The sequence below is a fragment of the Oryctolagus cuniculus genome, chromosome 10 (assembly GCF_964237555.1).
Source record: "Oryctolagus cuniculus chromosome 10, mOryCun1.1, whole genome shotgun sequence".
NCBI classification, from domain to species: Eukaryota; Metazoa; Chordata; class Mammalia; order Lagomorpha; family Leporidae; genus Oryctolagus; species Oryctolagus cuniculus.
This window is the reverse complement of record NC_091441.1, coordinates 96,042,588-96,063,808: the sequence shown is the minus strand read 5'-3', so window position 1 is coordinate 96,063,808 and position 21,221 is coordinate 96,042,588. Positions and strand designations below refer to the sequence as shown.

Genomic DNA, 21,221 nt, shown 5'->3' with positions numbered 1-21,221 from the left:
GTGGTATTTTGAGGAAGGCTGATGATAGAGGAACTAAGACTGGAAATTCATTGCCACGCCCATTGTTTGAGTTGACCCAGCGAGACACCCAGTCAGCTGTGCAGGGAGCGAGGTGTGAGAGCAGCAGCAGGCCGGAAGGAGACAAGTGGGTCCAGCTATGCCCGGAAGCCCCAACAGCCCAGCATCCAGCTGCATGGATGAGTGTTCATTCCCAGATCCAGCAGGCTGGCGTGCAAGGGGAAACGCACAAGGCGAGGTCCCTCTTAATGCCATCAGCATCTTTGTTTATGTTTCTCCACCACCCGACACCCAGCTGGAGGGCAGCATGCTTGGTACGAGCTAAAGATGCAAAATCACGCGAGACTGTGATTTATCCGGTGCCACAAGTAGCTTGTAGGTGTCTCACTGTGACGACAGGAAGTCGATAGGTGCTTTTAGAAATGGGCCTCAGTCTAGCCGAGATTTGAGCCCAGGAAACCATCGGCTAGTGGCTAATGGAGATGAGGATGCCTAAGCCCTCTCCGTTGGTCCTCACCACCAGCTGTGGGTGTTCGCGCCTCGGCACCCAGCCCCTGGACGGTAGGGTTCTCCGGGGGGAAGCTGTCTGTGGCTGCATGTTGGGGGCCAACCCCTGGGTGAGTCGTTGTCAAGTGGGTCCGGATGCTGTTGTCTCATTTCCACGTGTTGTCCCTTGCAGATACTGGGTTACTTTGACTATGCTTTCACAGCCATCTTTACTGTCGAAATCCTCTTGAAGGTAATGTCTGTTTCATTGATGCACGCCTGCTGGAAAACAGCTGTAGCCATAATAGTTGCAATTGTGTGTTTGCCTTGCAGATGCTAGGTTATGCAGATTATGTCTTCACTGGTACTTTTGCATTTGAGATCGTTTTGAAGGTAACAGGTTACCTGGCCGTGTGTTTAAGGACCTGCCCCCTGCGTGTGAGACACAGGAAAGCAGCGTGAAGTGCTTTTGACTTTGGATTTTTTTTGACTTTGGTCTTCTGTGATCAAGCTAAACTTTTTTTTTTTTTAATGAAAGAACTTTTTTTTATTTTTCCCTGTGACCATTCCAACCTGTTTTTTTGCTGTTTCTTTGTAATATGTGAATGCATGTAGGAGCTGCTTTGACTTCCTGATAATGGTTGGAAATTATATTTTGTTTCCTTTAAAAAAAAAAAACCACAGCCTCTGGAAAGTGTCAGCTGGAAACAGACGTGTCACTGTGCGTGAACTTCCTTCCTGCCGTCCAGATATCCACACTGGAGGAAAGGTCCTTACTGGGGCCGGAAGGACACCCTTCCTGTTTCCCTGACCGCCTTAAGCTTTCCATGTCCTAAAATAGTAACATGCTATTTTCTTGCAATAGGATTTGCAAGGTAACCTGAGTCCATTTGTGTTGGGAGATTTTCTGTCCGTTTTAATGGATGGGCTTACATTTAAACAAATAAAAGGAACACCCTCCAGACAGGGCCACCTAAATGTAGTGCCCATGCATGAGCTCATGGCTGCCCTTGCTGCGTGTGGTTTGTGCACTGCCTGCAGCGGCCATGCCACCGGGAGCTCATTCCCATGTACCTGGAGATCTGGAGAGAGCTGCAAGGTGTGGGTCCCTGGGGTTGTGGGAGAGCGTGGCCTGTGAGAACCACGGAGCGACAGTCCCCTGGCAGGGGCCCAAGCAGGGGAGGAAGACGTGCTGCCCCGATCTTCTTGAAACCCCTTGGGGGTTTCGCTGTTTGCATCTCAGGGGAGATGCGTTTTCTGTGGGATGCTGGCAGAGCTTGAACTCTTCACAAAATCTCCTGTAAAATGAAACCTCAGTTGACCTGGTTTGGAGAGTGGAGGTGTTGGTGTTTTTCTCTCTCTCTCTTTTTTTTTTTATTGTTCCTGAAACATTCGTGTAAAACCAATCAACTCCCACCTGCTTCAACATTTGTTTAAAAAAATCTGATCAAGATTTGGATCAGGGTTTCTGCCTTTAAAGTCAAGGAATGTGGTGGACGCTGCTGTCCTGAGGCAGAGTTGTGCTGGGGGACAGTGGCCGCCTGGACCCAGGGGTGCAGGACGCACGGGTGGGTGGGTGACTGCACTGCACTGGCCCCTGCTCCCGCCTCCTGCTTGCCTTCTCCGCCTCCAGCTGAAAGGGCAGGTGTTCTGCTTCGATCCTTCTCCTGGTTAATTGAGGTTTTATTTTACTGTCCTCCTTTTTAAGCTGTTAGATGAATGTGTTTACGCTCAGGCTTCAGAGAAAATGAGATTCGGGGTGATTTAAAAAGGGGGGAAACGAGGGATGCTTTATAACGTGTGCAGATTTGCCTCAGTGGCTTAAATCTCCGAAGTCATTGTTCATTTTGAAGGTGTCTTAGAGAATGCAAAATAAGCCAAAACAAGAAGGAGTCGGAACATGAGGATTTGCCAAGAAGCATCTGACCTCTGAAGCTCCGGTTCCTCTGGCAGAGGGGAAGCTGAGGAGGCTTGTCTGTGAAACTCTCTGAAACTGCCATTTTTGTACAACAAAAAGGTGGAAGAGTGGCAATTTCCTGAGACTGTATAATGTTTCCAACTCTGCCTCTTCTCTCCTGTACTTGTCTGAGCTTCCCTCCCACCACGTTATTTTTCTTGATAAATCTTGAAGTCTCTCTATTTTGCTATTTTTTATTTTGGGAGGTTTCTATATGAAATTCTCTTTGCATCCCCAGTAGATAGCCCACTGGAGCACTTGATACAGGTGCTGCAGGTGCACCCGGGGTGGGGCAAGGAAGCAGTGAGACTGACCTAGGTGAGACGCATATGCACCTGGTGCATGCTAGGGTAACAAGGCTTGGAGGAACCCCTGAAAATGGTTGCATCATTAAAGATGCCTAGGAGAAGTAAGGGGCCACTCACCTCATGGGCACTCTACACAGGTGCTTTCATAAGGCCTCACTGGCTCTGCGAGGGCCCCAGAGAGGCCAGCCCAGCACGTCACGGTGAAGTCTACACTGGTCTCTTGTGTCTGAAATAAGCAGCCCTTTCCCTGTTTCTGGGGAAGCCTTGCTGGTTTACCTTTTGGGTTTTCTAACATACACCTGCCCCTCGGTCGTAACTGCCTTGAGATTTTGTGAAGAGCTCAGGTCCCTTTCCCCCTGGGGAGAGTGAGCCGTCACCCACCCAGGCTTCTGCTTCCAGATGACAACGTTTGGAGCTTTCCTGCACAAAGGAGCCTTCTGCAGGAACTACTTCAACCTGCTGGACATGCTGGTCGTTGGCGTGTCTCTGGTGTCGTTTGGGATCCAGTAAGTATTCAGGGGCTGGGGATGTGGGTGTGCGTGTGTGTGCCTGGGACTCTTGGGTGGGATGGGCATAGAAGGGGTTCTGGCAGAAATCACAAAGGCTGGCATCGTTTTAATGAGATGTTTAGTGACACAGGATTGCCCGGTTGGCTTCCAGGGAGCAGAGCGCTGGGGTGGTGCGCATTCTCTTGTGTTTCTAGTTTTCATTCTATGCCTGCTGTTAGGTTGGGCCTCTTCTCTCTGTGGAACATGTTTTCAGCAGAGAGGGAGAGAAGTGTTAAGAGGGAGGCCAGTGGGCTGCCCCAGGGCCTTCCTGGTCCTGGAGCCATGAAGACCTCCTCCCTTGGGACCCCATGTCCTTTCTGTACAGCAAGAGCCTCACACAGCCCCTTCTGCCTGGACAGTACCGCCTCCCCCAGATGTCCATGAGTGGCAGGAGCTGTGACCTTTCTTCTGACCTCAAGCATTGCAGCTTGGAGGGAACTTGGACTAAAAGCCAAGGGCTTAGGTCCTTTCCAAAGCTTTCAGGGGTAACAACAGAGCTGCCTGCTGCCTGTCTGCTGTTTCCCTGTCGCCTGGGCCAGAGGCTCCCAGAGAGCATCAGGTGGCCAGTGAGCACCTGGCCATTAGCTCTCGCACATGAGTACCCATGTGCACACACCCTAAACTGCCAGTCAGTGGAGAGGACCAAGGACTCCTGCCTGAGGGCGCCCTGCAGGTGTAGCTCATGGGACCATTTGCCCCACTTTGTGGAGGCTGCCCCCTTGCTTGGAGCACCTCTACCCTCTGTCTAACCCTTGTTCCTCCTTTGAGACTCACCTGGCTATCATCTCTTCCCTGGGAGGCCTTCCTAGGCTACCTGCCCAGGTCTCCAAAATAAGCATGCAGAACACCTGAAGCTTCAAAGCCAAGTACAACTTAGTGTTTATACTGAACGAAAGGAACGAAGCCAACTGGTCAGTTGTGTGTCTGGTGTGGGCTGTGAGTCGTGGGCAGAGCTCAGCTCCGCTCCACGGGATGCTGGCAAGTGGTGTAGTGACATGAAAGTGGAGGTGAAGCGGAACACTGACCTGTCCATCCACATGACGCTCAGCTTGCTGTCTTACCCTCTTCTTCCCTTAGATCCAGTGCCATCTCCGTTGTGAAGATTCTAAGGGTCTTAAGGGTCCTGAGGCCGCTCAGGGCCATCAACAGAGCGAAAGGACTTAAGGTTCTGATGCCCCTCCCTCAGGCTGGGCTGGCGTCGGGTGGCACCTGCTGGGGGGACTGAGTCTTCTGAGCGAGGCCAGCCCAGGTTATCTGCTTGCAGAGTGCTGCCCAGGGCAGAAGCCATTTACAGATGGGTTATTTCCTTTCCTTCTGGTCACTGAAATTGCTCTTTCATTATGATCACTGCACATGGGCTACTGTCCCATTGTTAGGTATTTCCTTGTGCTTAGTCTGTAAATATATCCTCATGTGGATTCTGCAAAAGGCTGGGGGAGAGGGTGTTGGTTCTTCCTGAGTCCTTTAGGGTGGGGGTCCCTGCATTCCATGTGCCAGGCAGTGCTGTCCCTCAAGCGCTTTTTTAATAAAGTGGCCCTGATGTGCTGAGGGGATCTCCCTGTAGATCTTGTGGAAAACCACAAGAGGATCTCAAAGTTGGAAAGTCACGTAAAAACTCACATAAATGTAGACACTCATAGTTGGTGCACGCTCACCCAGTGGCTACAATAAAAGGGAAAAGTCACGCCCTCCGTCCTTTCCCTGTTCTTCGTCCCCAGCACGTCGTCCAGTGTGTCTTCGTGGCCATCCGGACGATCGGCAACATCATGATCGTCACCACCCTCCTCCAGTTCATGTTTGCCTGCATTGGGGTCCAGTTGTTCAAGGTAGCGGGGGCGGGGGAGTACCTGTCTACGTGAAGCCAGGTGTCCTGTCTTGGAGAAGCCTGCACTTGACTGTCTGTCTGTTTTGTACCCAGGGGAAGTTCTATCGCTGCACGGATGAAGCCAAAAGTAACCCTGAGGAATGTAGGTGAGTGTCGTGAGAGGAGAGAGAGAGCGTGCAAGAGTGGGTAGATAGTGTCAGAGCCTCACTCACTCGAACACCTCACCGGAGTTTTCTGAATGGAAGCAAAGAGATCTGTACTGGGGCCGGTGTTTAGCCTGGTGGGTAAAAGGCACACATCCCGCGTCCGAGGACCTGGCTTCATGCCCAGCTCCAGCCCTTGGGAGGCAGTGATGGTGTCTCCAGGGATTGGGTTCCTGCTACCCACATGGAGTCCTGGGTTGAGGTCCTGACTGCCACCTTCAACCCTGAACATTGTAGGCATTTGGGCAGTGGGCCAGCAGATGTGAGTTCTCCATCTGGGTGTGCCTCTGCCCTTCAAATAAAAAATAAAATATTTAAAAAGGCAGTGCTCTGGCTCTGGCCCTCTAGGACCCCAAGGCCTGCTTGTTCAGCTTGTGGTTGAGCAGTTGATGGTCATGTTGCTTTATGAATTGAGATGAAATTCACGTAGCATCAAATCATCCATTTGAACTGCATGTGATCCAGTGGCATTTAGTACAGTCTCATTGTACAGCAATCAAACTCCCATCTAATTCCAAAACTTGGTATTCTCATCATCCAAAAAGAGTGGATGGTTGGCTTTTGATGCTTGTTGATGATTCTATAAACTGGAGGGGGAAAAAATCCTTATTATTTTTTTAAAAATTAATTTGAAAGGCAGAGATACAGAGAGAGCGAGTGCTTCTATCCTTTGTTTCATTCCCCAAATGGCCGAAACAGCTGGGGCTGGGCCTGGGCCAGGCTGAAGCTAGGAGACAGGAGTCTCCTCTGGGTCTCCCATGTGTGTGCAGGGGCCCAAGGACTTGGGCCACCTTCTACTGCTTTCCCAGGCACATTAGCAGGGAGCTGGATTGGAAGTAGAACAGCTGGGACTCGAACTGGTGCCCATAGGGTATGCCAGCACTGCAGGTGGAGGCTTAGCCTTCAATGCCACATCACTGCCCTGGGCAAAACCCTTACATAGTGATTATTAATTGTCCCTGAATCAGTCCTCTCACAGCCATGTAGACCACTCCTCTCCAGGTCAGAACTTACAGCTCAGCTCCCTGGTGTCCCAGGGCTGGTCTCCCTCTGCTGGCACATTTTCTAGACTCCCTCTCCCCTTGCTCCTGTTACCTATGTGTTGGCCGTGTTTCCATTCACAGGAACTGGCAGTGGAGAGACAAGGTGGGAGGTGTTCGTGCCTCTTTTCCAAGACACTGACTCGCAGAGGGCTACTGCCCCAAGCGTACAACTGTGCAGAAGTCTCTGTGTCACTGGCCCCGGGAGGTGCAGCCAAGCCACTTGTGTTGGTTCAGGGTTTCTTTAAAGTGGACACTGTGGTCACAGAGCACCGGTTGCACTTTGTGGCTGCACAACTCCAGAGTTGCTGGTGACACAGGCTGTGTGGTGCAGTGTGCCCTGGAGCTGAGCACCACAGCAGGGGAGTGGAGACGCCATCCTTTCCCTCTTGAAACCTCTGCTTCCTCACCTCTGAAATCAGGATATCAGATTTCATCCCTCGGGTTCTTTTCAGTGGTAAAGTTCTATCAGGAATACCGGGTACCGGGCAGGTGTTTGGGACAGCCCGACTGGAACTCACGCATCCCCCGTCGGAGTCCCTAGGTTTGAGTCCTGGCTCTGTCTGATTCAGCTTCTTGCTAATGCACACCCTGCCAGGCAGCAGGTGGTGGCTCAAGCTATTGGGCCCCTGCCACTCACATAGGAGACCCAGATTGGTTTCCTTGCTCCTGGGTGCCCCCTGGCCCAGCACCAGCTGTTGGGGGCATTTGGGGAGTGAACCAGTGCATGGAAGATCGATCTCTCTCTCTCTCTCTCTCTCTCTCTCTCTCTCCCTTTCAAATAAAAAAAAAAAAAAGTTAACAAAAAGAAATTCTATGTGCCAGAAATTTTGGAGTTCTTTTGGAAAGAAAGTTAGAAATCTTGTTAGTAGGAAGTGAAAGAAATTTAAAAAAAATTTTTTTAAGATTGACTGATTTATTTGAAAGAAAGATGGAGAGAGAAGGAAATATCTTCTGTCCACTGGTTCACTTCCCTGATGGCTGTAATGGCCTGGGCTGAGTCAGGCCAAAGCTGGGAGCTGGATAGCAGGGACCCCAACACTTGGTCCATCTTCCATTGCTTTTCCCGGGCCATGAGCAAGGAGCTGGCCAGGAAGTAGAGCAGCCGGGACACAAACCAGTGCCCATATGGGATGCCGGTGTTGCAGGCAGCAGCTGTACCTGCCCTGTCACAACACTGGCCCTGAGAAGAAGATCTGATTAAACCCGAAGTGGAGGGCTTCCACATACCTGTTTCCCAGAGCTTGTGGGGTTCTCCATGGCTGAAGCTTTGACTCTGTACTGTGTAGTTTGAGAAACATGTACTGTTCAGTACTTGTTATTTGTTGGCAGGTATGAAGGCTTCACAAAGTTAATGGAAAACTGAATTATTTATTATTTGAAAGACAGAGTTACAGAGAGGCAGAGAGAGAGGTCTTCAGTCCACTGGTTCACTCCCCAAATGGCTGCAACAGCTGGAGCTGTGCTGATCTGAAGCTAGGAGCCAGGAGCTTCTTCTGGGTCTCCCACATGGGTGCAGGGGCTGAAGAACTTGGGCCATATTCTATTGCTTTCCCAGGCCATAGCAGAGAGCTGGATTGGAAGTGGAGCAACCAAGACTTGAACCCATATGGGACTCCAGCACTGCAGGCGGCAAGCCTTACCCGCTACGCCACAGCACCAGCCCCCTTTTATTATTTTTAAAATTACTTATTTGAGAGGCAGAGAGACAGGGCCTGGGGCTTGGCCAGAGTATGCTGGGAGCCATGAACTCAATCCATGTCTCCCACATGGACAGCAGGGACCCAAGTACTTGAACCATCACACGCTGTCTCCCAGGGAGCACATTAGCAGGAACTAGAATTGAGAGTAGAGCTGTGGCTTGAACCCAAGTGCTCCAATACAGCATGTGGGCATCCCAAGCATTTTCTTAATGGCTGAGCCTAATGCCCGCCACCCACTGTATCTTTTCATTCTCTCTTTCCTGGAGCTCTTTAAAGTTCCTGCATCCATACTGGGAATCCACCTGTCGGCTCTGGGCCCTATGTGGCACTGGTTATTTGGGGGCTGCTAGATCTGGAGAGGAGACTTTAAAGGGAGGGTGAGAGGAGGAGGGGCCTGTGCCTGCTCGGGGGTGTGGCCAGGCCGCCAGGGCCTGTGACAGATGGAGTGCTAGCTCTGCCTGTCACATGGGAAGCCAGCTCAGCTCACACTTCTTTCCTCCTCCAGGGGCCTTTTCATCCTCTACAAGGACGGGGATGTCGATAGCCCCGTGGTGCGGGAGAGGATCTGGCAAAACAGCGACTTCAACTTTGACAACGTCCTGTCTGCTATGATGGCGCTCTTCACGGTCTCCACGTTTGAGGGCTGGCCTGCGTAAGTGCAGGGCACGCACGCTCTTCCTGGTCGGGGGCTGGGGCCGAGGCCTCCTTCCTGGTGCAGTGGATGGTGGTATTCACCTGTCTGAAATTGAGGTGAAGTCTGCAAACGTGAGGTCAGCCGTAAGCACATGGTTGTGCGAGCAGCAGCTCTGTAGAGTGGTAAAGCCTTCCTGCTGTTCTAAAAGCAGGCCTAGATGCCCTTCTGCGCACTCGCAGGCTTGTCCTGGGACGTGGGGGCACCTGTCAATCACCACTTGGCCCGTGAGGCTCCTCCTGGATAGGCCAGAGGTTGACTGCAGTGACCTGAGGCCTGCCGATGGGGCTCCCAGGTGTGTGAAGGGGGGCTGCACGTCCCGGGCAGCATCTTTGGACAAGACTGGGGAGTGCCTTCTAAAGAGAGTCTTGCTAGTGTCCCACAGCATGCACTCACTCCCGGTGCTGGTGAGTACCAGCGTGTGCAGGGTGTGGACGGTTGCCACTGACCATTCCTTGCAGTGAGGCACTTGCTCGCTGCTTCATAAAATGTGATCCTGGTCCCAGTGCCGTGCAGTGTGCTGTGGCAGGTGCGGCGGGGGACAGTGTGGAGAGAGCATGACTAACAGGTCCCAGGGTGCAGGTGACAGGTGGAGGAATAGCTCTCTCAAGGGCTCCAGCACAGTAGGCTCACCGTGGTCAGCAGTGGGTAATGGCAGCTATCAAAACAGCTGCTGGAGGGGGTTTTGAATGTTTTCAACACAACGGGTAGGCATCTGCAATGGTGGACATGCCAGCTGCCCTGATCTGATCATTACCCTGGCACACTGCGTCCGTGTGTTGAAGTTCCCACTGTGCCTCACGTGTATGGTTGTCATGTGTCAGTTGACAAGTTGGAGCATTAGGGGGTCCAGCCAGGAAGGGAAAGAAAAAAAAAAAACCTAGGCCTGGAGAATGGCAGAGACCCATGTGGGGCACAGGAGAGGGACAGAATGAGAGGCGAAGGCAAAATACAGGAGGCAGGCTCTCTGCCCTCCAGGGTCCAAGGAGGAGCAAGCCCCGGCGGTCTACAAAGCACTGACTGTGGCATCACGTGGTGAACACTGTGCTGTGGCAGCTGAGGGCAGGGAACAAAGCCGGGGCTTGGAGGAGCGGGGCTCGTCTCCAGCTCTGCCCCTGAGATGTGTGACCTCGGGTGCTTGGCTCCATTTCTGAGCATTGAAGAGGCGGCCTTGACCCTGCTGTCTGCCTTCCCACAAGGGCATGGGGGCACTAGGAGAGGATGTGAAAGTGCCCACACCATGTATGTGGGGGGTGGGTGCCCCATGGTTGGGGAAGTGCTGAATCTGCATAAGAGTAGGGATGAGCCGAATTTGCCCAATTCCTGCCGAGGGTTCTGCTTGGCATCCGTTTACCTTGGGTGCATGCTTTGGTTTGGGGAGCCTCCCACAGTTCTTTGGAAACACGCGGGGTGCTTGCAGATGGCCTTTGCCACTGAGCACACAACTTTCGGTTCCCGCGGTGACTCGGGGGTGGTGATCTTCCTCTCTGAGCAGAAGGGAGCCTCCCTGGTGGATTGTGGCAGCTCTTGATTTCGTTCTCCAACGCCATCCCTCAATGATTATTTCTCAGGAGCCGCTCTCCCAGGTGCTGGCTGGGTTTTGGAGTGGGCGCCTGTCCGGGGGTGTGGCCTTCTCCCAGTGGGGCCTCAGAACTCTGGGGCCTTCCTGCTGGACAGGCCTGGCAGGTCCTCAGGTGGCTCTCTGCCCTCCAGGTTGCTGTACAAAGCCATCGACTCCAACGGAGAGAACGTGGGCCCTGTCTACAACCACCGCGTGGAGATCTCCATCTTCTTCATCATCTACATCATCATCGTCGCTTTCTTCATGATGAACATCTTTGTGGGCTTTGTCATCGTGACATTTCAGGAGCAGGGAGAAAAAGAGTATAAGAACTGTGAGCTGGACAAAAATCAGGTTAAAGTCACACGCTGTTTGGGCTTCTGTCCCTGAGCCAGAGCCAAGTGCCTTCTCTTCCGATCACTTCCCCGTGCACAGAGCAGGGCACCCACCTCCCGGCTGTCCCTGAGTCTAGGACCCCATTCGGAGCAGGCTGTAGGGGCCCACGCACCCATCAGACTTGGTGATGGTGAGGTCCGTCCCCAGGCCCAGTGGTGAGGAGCCAGAGAACACCAGTGCCATGTGGGGTGGCCATAGCCCACGTAGCTCTGGATCCTGGGTGCCGAGTCTGTCCCATTCAGACTCTCACAGTCCTTACTTGGGACTGAGTTTCTTAACTGTGGCACTGTTGACATTCCAGGTGGGATCATCCTGCACGGTGGGCGCTGTCCTGTGTGTTGGCAGGACGTTTAGCAGCCTCCCTCGACCCCTAGATGCTGCAGCAGCCCCTTCCCCCAGTAAGGAGCGACCACAGCCCACAGCATCTCCCGACCTTGCCGAATGTCCTCTGGGCGTAGGGTTCAGGGGTGGTTGCTCCTGGTAGGTCACTGCGGACCTCACGGGGGGTGCCCTGTGACCCCACAAGGCAACCTTTCAGCTTGGCACTAAGCTCGCCGTGCCCTTGTTCCTTCTTTATCTAGTGCCTTGTTTGAAGCAGTCGAGTAGAGAGAGGAGCCTTGGGCTCCGATTACGTTGGCTCGGGGGAGCCGTGAGCCTTTGCAGCCAGCCTGTGCTGGTGCACCTGCTCTGTGACATGGTGCTCCCCACTGCTCTCTGGGGCTTGCTCCCTTATCTACACTGGAGGCCCCGGGAGCTGCTCTCGGGAGGCCCCTTTCAGCCCCAGCGCAGTATCTGTGAGATCGAGATGCTGTTGGGGGAGTTTCCCCCACTTCTGGTATCTCGAGCTTCTCTGCTGTGGTGATGCCGCAGCAAGCAAGAACAATCTGGCCGCTGCCGGGGCTTGCAGGAGGAAGTGGCTGGGGTGTGGGCAGGCAGCCTGCACCACGGGGAACATGGCAATGAGCTGCCTGGTTTGTAGGGTTCTTTCCAAGCTTGTCAGAATGTCTTTGCAGACTGCACCCACTAGGGTCCGAGGGAGGCCTGGTCCAGCTCTCTGCCCATCCACGGAAGCTTAACTGAAGGACAGGCCTAGGCAGGGTCAGCCCCTGAGACCCCTGGCGCCCATGCCTGAGGTCAGAGCAGCACCAAAATCAGACACCGGGAGCCTGTAGAAAAGCTGCACCCAATCCAATCCAGGCAGGCAGGCAGGCAGGGCCTCGAGGCTGAGCCAAAGGCTTCCCAGCTGCAGGTCCCCCTGGGGCTGCTGCAGAGGGTGGAGCAGTGTTTGTCCCCAGAACCAGGGAGCGCGACAGTACTTGTGGCCACGCCTGTCCTGAGGTCTCCCCGGCTGCCATCGCTGGCCACAGCCTGGGGGTCCTGAGGTCTGCACAGTGAGGTCACCATGAGACATTTGGGATTCAGCCTTTCTGGCTCCGGAGGAGCATCTCCTGTGAGCCCTCTGAGCTGCCGGGATTGCCAGTGTCAGCTCTCGCTGCACCCCTGGGTCGTGAGGGCCTCTCCCGGGGAGCAGCACGGGCAGGCAGCAGACCTGACCTGGTGCCCAGGAAAAGCAGTGGTCAGTCTGCGCCAGGTCCTCCCCGCTCGGCTCGTTGATGCGAGGGTGCATCAGCCTGTTCCCAGAAAAGGGACTTAGGCTGTTTAATGTTGGTGCAGAGCACTTGAAATCTCTGCACAGTTTGTTCATAAAATGCATTGAACTTCAGGAAAACCCCACAGAGGCATGGATTTGAAAAATTTTGCCCCCAAGTAAGCTTATCTTTTAATTCCACTTTCCACATACTTTTTGCAATCCTCACATGTATACTGCAGGTCCTCAGCAAAGACAGCTAAGACCTTGGAAGCAGGGTTTTCTTAGTAACCGGAGTGGGTGCTCCACTAACTCCCGTGGTGGCTGAGCTGAGCGCAGTGGTGCTGGGGGGCCGGCCCTCTGAGTGACGCAGAGCGTTTTCATCGTGGTCCGCACGCCCTGCCCAGGAGGTGCCGGGTGAGCTCTCGCAGAGCAGGGGACCCCGGGTCTGTGTCCCTGGAAGTGCTCAGAACCCCGTCTCCCCCCTTTCTGCCGTTGCAGCGTCAGTGCGTTGAGTACGCCTTGAAAGCACGTCCCCTGCGGAGATACATCCCCAAAAACCCCTACCAGTACAAGTTCTGGTACGTGGTGAACTCCTCGCCTTTCGAATACATGATGTTTGTCCTCATCATGCTCAACACACTCTGCTTGGCCATGCAGGTAAAAATGCAGACAGCCGTGGGGGTCAGGTCTGGGCATTCCGCACAGCCCCGATCCCCAAATGCTGAGGGCGGAGCGCTGCCCCACGCGTGAGAGCAGGGGCGTGATTTTTTGATGAGTGTGGGCTGTGGTGTGGCCAGAGTCCCGTCCTGGCTGATGGTTGTCACGGTAGGAGTTCAAGATCGCTCGGTGTTAGGAATGCCTGGGCCACCTGGTGGAGCGCGCTGTCCCGCACGGTGGGCGCTGGAGCGTGAGTGAGTGTGGCGTTCGAGTCTGTCCTCCTCTGCTGTGGCCTCCTGGGGCCAGCCAGAGGCTGGGCGCTGTAGCTCTGGGGTTGGACAGGCAGGAGTTTCAATCCTGATTGCACCCCTCACGCACTAGATGCTCTTGGGAAAGTCAGTGGAAGTCTCTGAGCCTTGCTTTCTTTATTGGTAACACAGGAAAATCCATCACACCCCCGTCAGCAATAAAGTCTATGCCGGGTGATCATGTCAGGCTCCCAAGCTGTGTGCCTGTCCCTCAGGGGCTCTGGGGGAAGGGAGAGGAATTTTCCAGAACATGAAGTGTGCGGTCCAACTTGAAGTACGGCCGCTTCTGTATTTCAGACGCAAGGACTTAACCACGCTGTGATTAGCCAGGTCACATTACAGTGTGGCAACTCGCAGTGGACATGCCCTGGGACACGAGGCAAAGAGCAAAGTCCAGAGGCAGTTGCTGCCTGACTTGAATAGATCAAACCAACTCGCAGTGCTGTCTGGGAAGTGGGTCGAAAGGTAGCTAGGGCGAACGCGCCAACGCTTCTGGCATTTCTGCTGATGGAAGAGTTCTTGTTGAATGAGAAGGACCCAGTGCTGATGTAGGGAGAAGCGCGAGGGCCAGAGGGTTCCGTCTTTTACTGAACAGAGACCTGCCGGGGAGAAGCTAGCCCTAACCACACTCTGCCTTTGTTCGTAGACGTTTGGAGGCATCTGCATGTGCCTCGGCCGAGGGCCAGACTGTAAGCCCTGCCAGAAGAAGGGAGTAGAGTCCCTTTGTCCTGAGAGTTTCCCCTTCATCATTCAGTCATCCTCATCTTGTCACGGAGCCCTGCGCTTTGTGGGAGTTCACCGTGTGACCTCGCGGTGCGGTGCCAGTGGTGCCAGTGCTGGGAGCGGGCGGGAGCGTCCGCCGGCGAGGGTGCAGCGTCCCAGCCGAGGCCCTGAGCCCCCTGCCTCTGTCTCCCCACACAGCACTACGAGCAGTCCAAAATGTTCAACGACGCCATGGACATCCTGAACATGGTCTTCACCGGGGTGTTCACCGTCGAGATGGTTCTGAAAGTCATCGCGTTTAAGCCCAAGGTGAGTTGCTGGCCCCGCTCTGCAGAGGCTGTCGCTTGCAGCTCACCCCAGGGAAGCCCCCGTGTGCTGCCTGCATTAAGCAGCCCGGTGCTGGCCGCGAGCCGAGAGCGGTGAAATCTGGCGAGGGCCTCCGTAGACACATGGGAAAAGAACTGTGCAAAAGCACGACCTCACGCAGTCGGTCCTGAGGGCGAGAAGGGAGGAGAGAACGGGGAGTCCGTAGAGTGGGGGCTTCGCGCCAAGGTTTTCTGCCTCTGGAACAGCGTGTTGTGCCCTGCCTCCTGACTTGAGCCCCAAGGAAGACGTCTGAACCCGCAGAAAGAACTCGCCCTCGTTTTTCACTTTCAGCTTCGCAGCGTACAGACGTGGCCTTGGATCTGTAGCATCCCTTTGACCTTTTACAGCATGCTCCGCGACCGGCTCCAGACCCTCTCATAGCCAGGCTGCCTTGCATTTCCCTTAGAAATATTTCCCTGGCCTCTAGCACAAAATAGGATGTGGGGTTTCTGCAACTGTGTCGGACCACTCAGCACGCTGGGTCCCCTCTGGGAGGGAGTGATCTCCAGCCGTGCTCGCCGACGGCTGCGGGGTGAGCGGCAGTGTAGTGCAGTGTCGAGGAGCCCAGTTCCAGGACTGGACTGTGCCCAGAGCCCTGCCCTGCCACTTGCCCGGTTAAAAGTGGTCACCTCCCTGCTGTCAGCCTCGATGGCCTCTGCCCTGTGATAGTCCAGTGGGAGGAGGCCGTGGTGAGCAGTGAGGAATCTCTGTCTAGGCAGTGCTCGGAAGACGTGCATAAACGGTCTGCTGGCACCGCTCTTGACATTGCCATCATCACCGTCAAGCAGTAAGGCCCCCTCATTCTGAAACCCTAGACAGAGGAGCCGAGCTGAGCTGGGGGGTATGTGACCTCATGCTCTTTCCTAGCAGCGCCTGTAACTCTTAGAGAAAAATGACAGGGCCCAGTGCCCCGTCCACTGGCTCTCTGTGTGTTGGGTATCTGACAACACCAATGTCAGCAAGATGTGGATTAAGAAATAGCTGGTTTCCTGTACTCCACGGTTCCATTAACTCCTAATTCCATACTGTTCCTTTCTTTGATTTGAATTAATTTCTCTGCAAACTTTATCAGATCTTTGTGGACCAAAAAGAAAGGACTTTTGTAAGTGATTAATGGGGCGATTGCAGTGGGGTCAAATTTTGGCGCCTTATGCATGGCCAGATGTTGCCTACTGTGACTTGTCCATATCTGCACACATCGACATTCCCTGCTTTCCCCAATCCATCTTAATTTCCTTTGAAATTTTGGTTTGCTTCCCTCCTGCCTCTGTCTACTCCTTTCGACAATATTTGCCAGGACTGATGGAAAAGGTTACAAAGCAAGAACGTGGCAAGTACTTGAGAAATGTGCCTGGAAAACAGCCGTGCGACATTGCCCAAGTGCCCTGTGGCCTGTCTTCCCTCGCCTGGGGCTTAAGCTCTGAGTTGAGGAGAAGCGTGTGTGTGTGTGTGCGCACGTGCCTGTGTGTTTGAGAGCATGTATACATGTGTGTGCGTGTTGGGGCACACATCTCAAATGGCTGCTTGCGTCCGCTTTGCACAGTGAGCCTCCAAACCTGGAGGAGAGCTTGGTTGTGTGTGAGCAGACAGGGTCACCCAGGGGAAATGAGTAACCAGTTTATAATCAGCACCGATAGATCAGAGTTTTCAAAACGGGTGATTTCCGCTAGAAATGCAACGGCTTTGTAGTTTTACTCAGCGAGATGTTTTTGTAGTGTGAGATGCATGAGAGTACGTTTTAAAAATCTTATCTTTTAATTCCATTTTCCACAGATTACAGAAATATGTTTCTGTGTTTATCTGAGAGGCAGAGAGATGGACAGAGAGAAGTTCCCATCCACTGAGTCAGTCCTCAAATGACCACAGTGGCCAGGGCTGGGCTAGAGCCAGGAACTTGTCCAGGCCTCTCCTATGGTGGCAGGGAGCCTTCCCTGCTGCCTCCCAGGTTCTGCATCAGCAGGAAGCTGGAGTCTGATGCCTGAGCCGGAAATCAAACCCGAGCTCTCTGCTGCGGGATGTGGGTGTCTGAATGGCCAGGACGCTCGCCTGCACAGAGAGAGCTTGGAAAAGAGCAGCAGCAGTGTTGCCGCGCTGGGAGGCCTCCTTGCTGCATCCACCTATGGGGATAGGGTACACGTGACTGCATGCGTGACTGCATGCGTGGGAGAGAGTCGACTCACCAAGCAGCAAAGCTCTCTTAAAAATCCTTCCTGAACTTTCTTGTTTTTCTCCTCATTGGTGTTAACAAACCAAGCCTGGGCCATTGACCTTTCCCCTCCACCTCCCCCCCCGCCAAAAAAAAAAACAGAGCTGAGGAGACCCCTCCTTCCTCATCTGTGGCATAATCCAGCTGAGGACAGTGCCACAAAGTCCTCGTGGGCCATCAGCCTGGTCTCAGGAGAGTCTTGTCACAGGAGCTGGACCCGTGTCCGGGGTCAGCTCCCTCCTCAGTGTGCACACCTTCTAGGAAGACTTGCTGCTGTGTCTGTAAGGAGAGAAGGGGATGCAGTTGTTCTGTAAATGAAATGCAGAAAGTGAAACTAGAGAAACTCCTTGCTGGCAGGTGGGTGGCCAGGGTTGAAAGGACCACGGAAATCTCGCCCCTGAAGGCGAGTGTGATACCAGGAATCCAGTTGAGAAACCGGACCTCCTGAGAGGGAAGTGGTCCAGGACCATGTGAGGGGCGAGTCCCCAGTAGCTACAGGCAGAAAGGGCAGGGCTGGGGAGGGGGCCAGAGGTGGGAAATGCGGAGCTGGGGGCTTCTGCGGTCAGGGAGCCATGTCCTTTCCTGAGAAAGGCTGGTTCCTAGTGCTGGTCAGACTCAGAGGGTGATGTGGAACCACAGGCTGAGAGAATCCGGGCCCAGTGGACAGGGCTATGGTTGCTGAATTCCCTTCAGGGGGGAAAACCCACCAGATAGGCCTTGGCTTGGTCCCCTCTGCATCCAGCTTGGCCTCAACGGTGCTGCTGCAGGGTCTTGCAGGGGAAGCCATGATCGACGTAGGAGACGAGCCCTGTCTCTCTGATGTCTCCCTCCAGTCCTCTTGGGAAGCTGCTGGGTTTTTCCCACCAATTCTCTCACTCCGTGGAGGGAGATGGAGGAGGAAAGGCCTTTTGCCAAGTCTCCATCGAGCAGGTGAACTGAGCCTGTGCGGTGGGAAGGGCCCGGTCTGTGCTCCTGGATGTTACCTTTCTGGTGTCGTGTCTGGGACTTGTTCAAGGCCAGGCCACCTGCCACAGTAGTGGGCTTTGCTCTAGGGAGCTCCCAAGTCCCAGTCCATAAGACACATTAAACTTGGTTCTACCCTGAAGATGTCTGATTCATACCCCAGCCACCTGGGTCTCCAAGACAGAGAGTCAAGCAGGGTTTAGGGGCAAAAGGTGGGACTTTGGTGCTGTCCTCTGCTTATGCATAGAGCTCTTGCATAGTGGGCACTGGGTCACCTGGTCCCATCTGTCCCCCAGGACAGGGCCCCTGGCAGGGGGAGGCCATGCTGAGAAGGGCCCAGCAATCTTCCCAGAGTACTGTCTCCACCTTCTAGCAGTCCATCGCCTTAACCACTCGGCCACCTCGTCCCTGTCTCCACCTTCTAGAAAGCAAATTGGATGCTAAGTTCTTTCAGTGATTGATTTTTTAAAATATTTATTTATTTATTTGAAAGAGCTACACAGAGAGAAGGAGAGGGAGGGAGGGAGAGAGAGAGAGAGAGAGAGAAAGAGAGAGGTCTTCCATCCACTGGTTCACTCCCCAATCGACTGCAGTGGCTGGAGCAGTGCTGATCCAAAGGCAGGAGCCAGGAGTTTCTTCTGGGTCTCCCACGCGGGTGCAGGGGCCCAAGGACTTAGGCCATCTTCCACTGCTTTCCCAGGCCATAGCAGAGAGCTGAATCAGAAGTGGAGCAGCCGGGTCTTGAACCAGTGCCCATATGGGATGCCGGTACTCCAGGCCAGGACATTAACCCACTGTGCCACACTGCTGGCCCCATGGTGATTGATTTTTAATGCCAAAGAGTCGCTGAGACCAAATCTCCATGTCCTTAGAATGCTGCACTGGGATCCTGATGGACTCTGTCCATTCCTCCTGTCCCTACAGTGTCAGGGCCTCCCCACGCTCGTTCTACCCAGTGCTTGTCTCCTTGTGAAAAGCACCTGGGCACAGGGCTTCTGCAATCCTGCCCACCAGTTTCTCTCCTGTCTTCCAAGGGATTTCCCTGCCTCTGCCTCCACCTTTGCCTGTGCCACCTTTTCCCTTTGCAAACCCTAGGTGGACCAGGCTACTCTTACAGTGAATTCTGGCACCAGCCACCTATTGATTGAGGGGGAAAATAATTCTCTCAATCTAACACTCAAAAGTCCTGCACGAAACCCTGGCCAGTTACGTGTCTGGTTCATTTCCTGCCACTTCTCCCTGCCAGTCCTTCCCAACCTGGTCCCCAAATGTGCCAGTCCACAGGCACTGGAAGTCGTCCTTCTGCCTTGGTGTCCTTGATGGCCTGTTTTTACCTGCTCTGTGGCACCATCCCTGCTGGCACAGCCAGAGCCAGCCCTGCCCTTGCTGTGTGCATCTGAGATGTTTGGCATGCGTTATCATCATCAACCCGGCCCCATGTCCATCTCTTCATTCTCTAATGAGCAGCTGCTCCAGGTCTGAGCTTGGTCTTGTGCACACAGTGCCTCCCGTGAGGCCTGCTACCTGTTTCCCAGGACAGACAGGTGGAATGAACAAAGCACTAGAGGGAGGAGCCTGTAGGTACAGCTCTTGGCATAAGACACTCCTTGGTTTTCTGTTCTCTGTGAGACACCACTTGACCTTGGAAAGGCTTATGCTCGTCATAGTTTCTATGAAAGGCTGGCACATGGGGCCATCACCTGGGTCGGACACTCCCAGACAGCTGCTGCTGGAAGTTGTTAAGTGACCGGCTGCTGTGGTGAATGGAAGGTCAGGACATTTCTGTGTCTTCCCCAGATCTGGAGAAGAGACTGAATCCTGGCAGCAACATGAACCTGACCTTGGACTGGTTTTCCTGTTTCCCATTTGCACCTGTTCTGCAAATATTACCCTTTAGTCTAGGAATAGCCAGGGCCCAGGCTGTGCCCACTGTTGGGCAGGAGACAGACATTAGCAATCACAGCAGGATTCACAGGAGCTGGTGTCTGGCCTGATGGTTAACATGCGGATAACCCATCCGCATCCCACGTCGGAATACCTGGGTTCTGTGGTCTACTCTGGCATCTGACTCCAGCTTCCTGGCTTTGCAGGTTCTCAGATGTGGCCGTGATGGCTCAGGCAGTTTGGGTCTCTGCCACCTATGTGGGACACTGGAATTGGCTTCCTGGCTCCTGGCTTAAGCTCGCCTAGTCCACTCCCAGCCATTTTGGGCTTTTGGGAAGAGAATCAGTGGGTGAGAGCTCACTTAGTCTATTTCTCAACTGAAAAATAGTTTTTAAATTAAAAATGAACACGTTTCTTAGAAATAATGGAGCTCCTTGGCCCTAAGGCCCACATTACTGCAGTTTCTGGTTTCCCGTTTCCAGAGTCAGTTTCTAAATGATAGGGCTCCTGCAAGGGGCTGACTTGCTTGATTTGCTCAGGCAGGTGGAGCTGGACAAAATAATAATAATAATAACATGAATAATACTTTGTTGCTTCCACTCAAGAGGCTCTGGCCCCAGAACTCAGTGGTGGGAGAGCGTAGGGGTGGGCCTGTGTCCTGACTTCCCGTGCCTTGGATGGGGAAGGGTGGGCGAGGTGAGTCACGTCTATTTGACAGTTATCTTATTAAATAGGAGGCTACTGAGCAGGCGAAGTGTGTGTGGGAGGAGAGGGACGGCTGGCCTTTCCCGCCTCCCCTGAGCTCCCGTCAGGGCCACCTGCTCAGAGCCTGTGGTACCAGCCACCTGTGGTACCTCAAGACTCCTGTCATCAGGAGTGCCGTGAACCAATAGGACATGGGCTCAGTTTTCTGAGTGTGAGGCACCTTCTGGGGAGAAAGTCAAAGTTCCAACAAGTTCGAGGACCCAAAGAAATATTAAACCCCTGTCTGTTAACATAAATGGATTTGTGCACTATAGTGCCCCAGAATTGCTCCAGTAGTGAAGAGCACACAGGCCGACAGGAGTGACCTAAAGGGGGTCCTCCTGGTAATGAAAGGCACACACACACAGAGACACACACAGACACACATATACATACCACATAGACACACACATACATACACACAGAGGACAGGGGAGAGGACCTGTTCTGTGATAAAACCCCCAAGTGAGAGAGGCTGGTGTCTAGCACACACATAGTGATTTTGGCCTCAATAAGTCACATGAAGAATAAGAGAGAGGCAGAGGGTGTGGCATGGACCCAGGGCCACACTGTGTGCTCCAAAAGCAGGAGAACAGGGAGGGTACTGGGCTTTTCTGTTTTATTTATTTGAAAGGCAGAGTGACAGCTCTCCCATCAACGGATTTATTTCTCCAATGCCTTTAACAGCCAGGGCTGGGCCAGGCTGAAGCCAGGAGCCTGGGACTCAATCTTTGTCTCCCACTCGGGTGGCAGGGACCCAACTACTTGAGCCCTCAGGTGCATTAGCAGGCCGCCGGATTGGAAGTGGAGAAGCTGGGGCTCGGTCTCTCCAGTATGGGATGTGGGCACCCCAAGTGGTACCTTAGCCACCGTGCCACAGGTCCACCCCCAAGTGTGCATGCCCCTTGCTGCTCATAGTGAGGCCTTTGATTAAGGTATTGGGTCCTCCCTGGGGGACAGAAAGCATCACCATACTGCCTTGAGCTTTTGTGGTACTGTTTGCAATGATGTAAATGAATTTAAAGAGGACCTTACATGTGTAC

At 53.6% G+C, this 21,221-nt stretch overlaps 1 protein-coding gene across 9 annotated transcripts in view; it reads left to right on the top strand.

Annotated features, from left to right (window-relative positions):
* The window catches only part of CACNA1D (calcium voltage-gated channel subunit alpha1 D), a 520,755-nt gene that overhangs the window by 451,141 nt on the left and 48,393 nt on the right, over window positions 1–21,221 (top strand). For all 9 annotated transcript variants that reach the window (XM_070050708.1, XM_051852322.2, XM_051852311.2 and 6 more), the window contains 9 exons: window positions 698–757; window positions 3,169–3,275; window positions 4,395–4,482; window positions 5,036–5,143; window positions 5,236–5,288; window positions 8,594–8,740; window positions 10,493–10,694; window positions 12,826–12,984; window positions 14,214–14,324. In XM_070050708.1, the coding sequence (XP_069906809.1) occupies window positions 698–757; window positions 3,169–3,275; window positions 4,395–4,482; window positions 5,036–5,143; window positions 5,236–5,288; window positions 8,594–8,740; window positions 10,493–10,694; window positions 12,826–12,984; window positions 14,214–14,324 (1,035 nt within the window). The remainder of the gene's footprint in view (window positions 1–697; window positions 758–3,168; window positions 3,276–4,394; window positions 4,483–5,035; window positions 5,144–5,235; window positions 5,289–8,593; window positions 8,741–10,492; window positions 10,695–12,825; window positions 12,985–14,213; window positions 14,325–21,221) is intronic.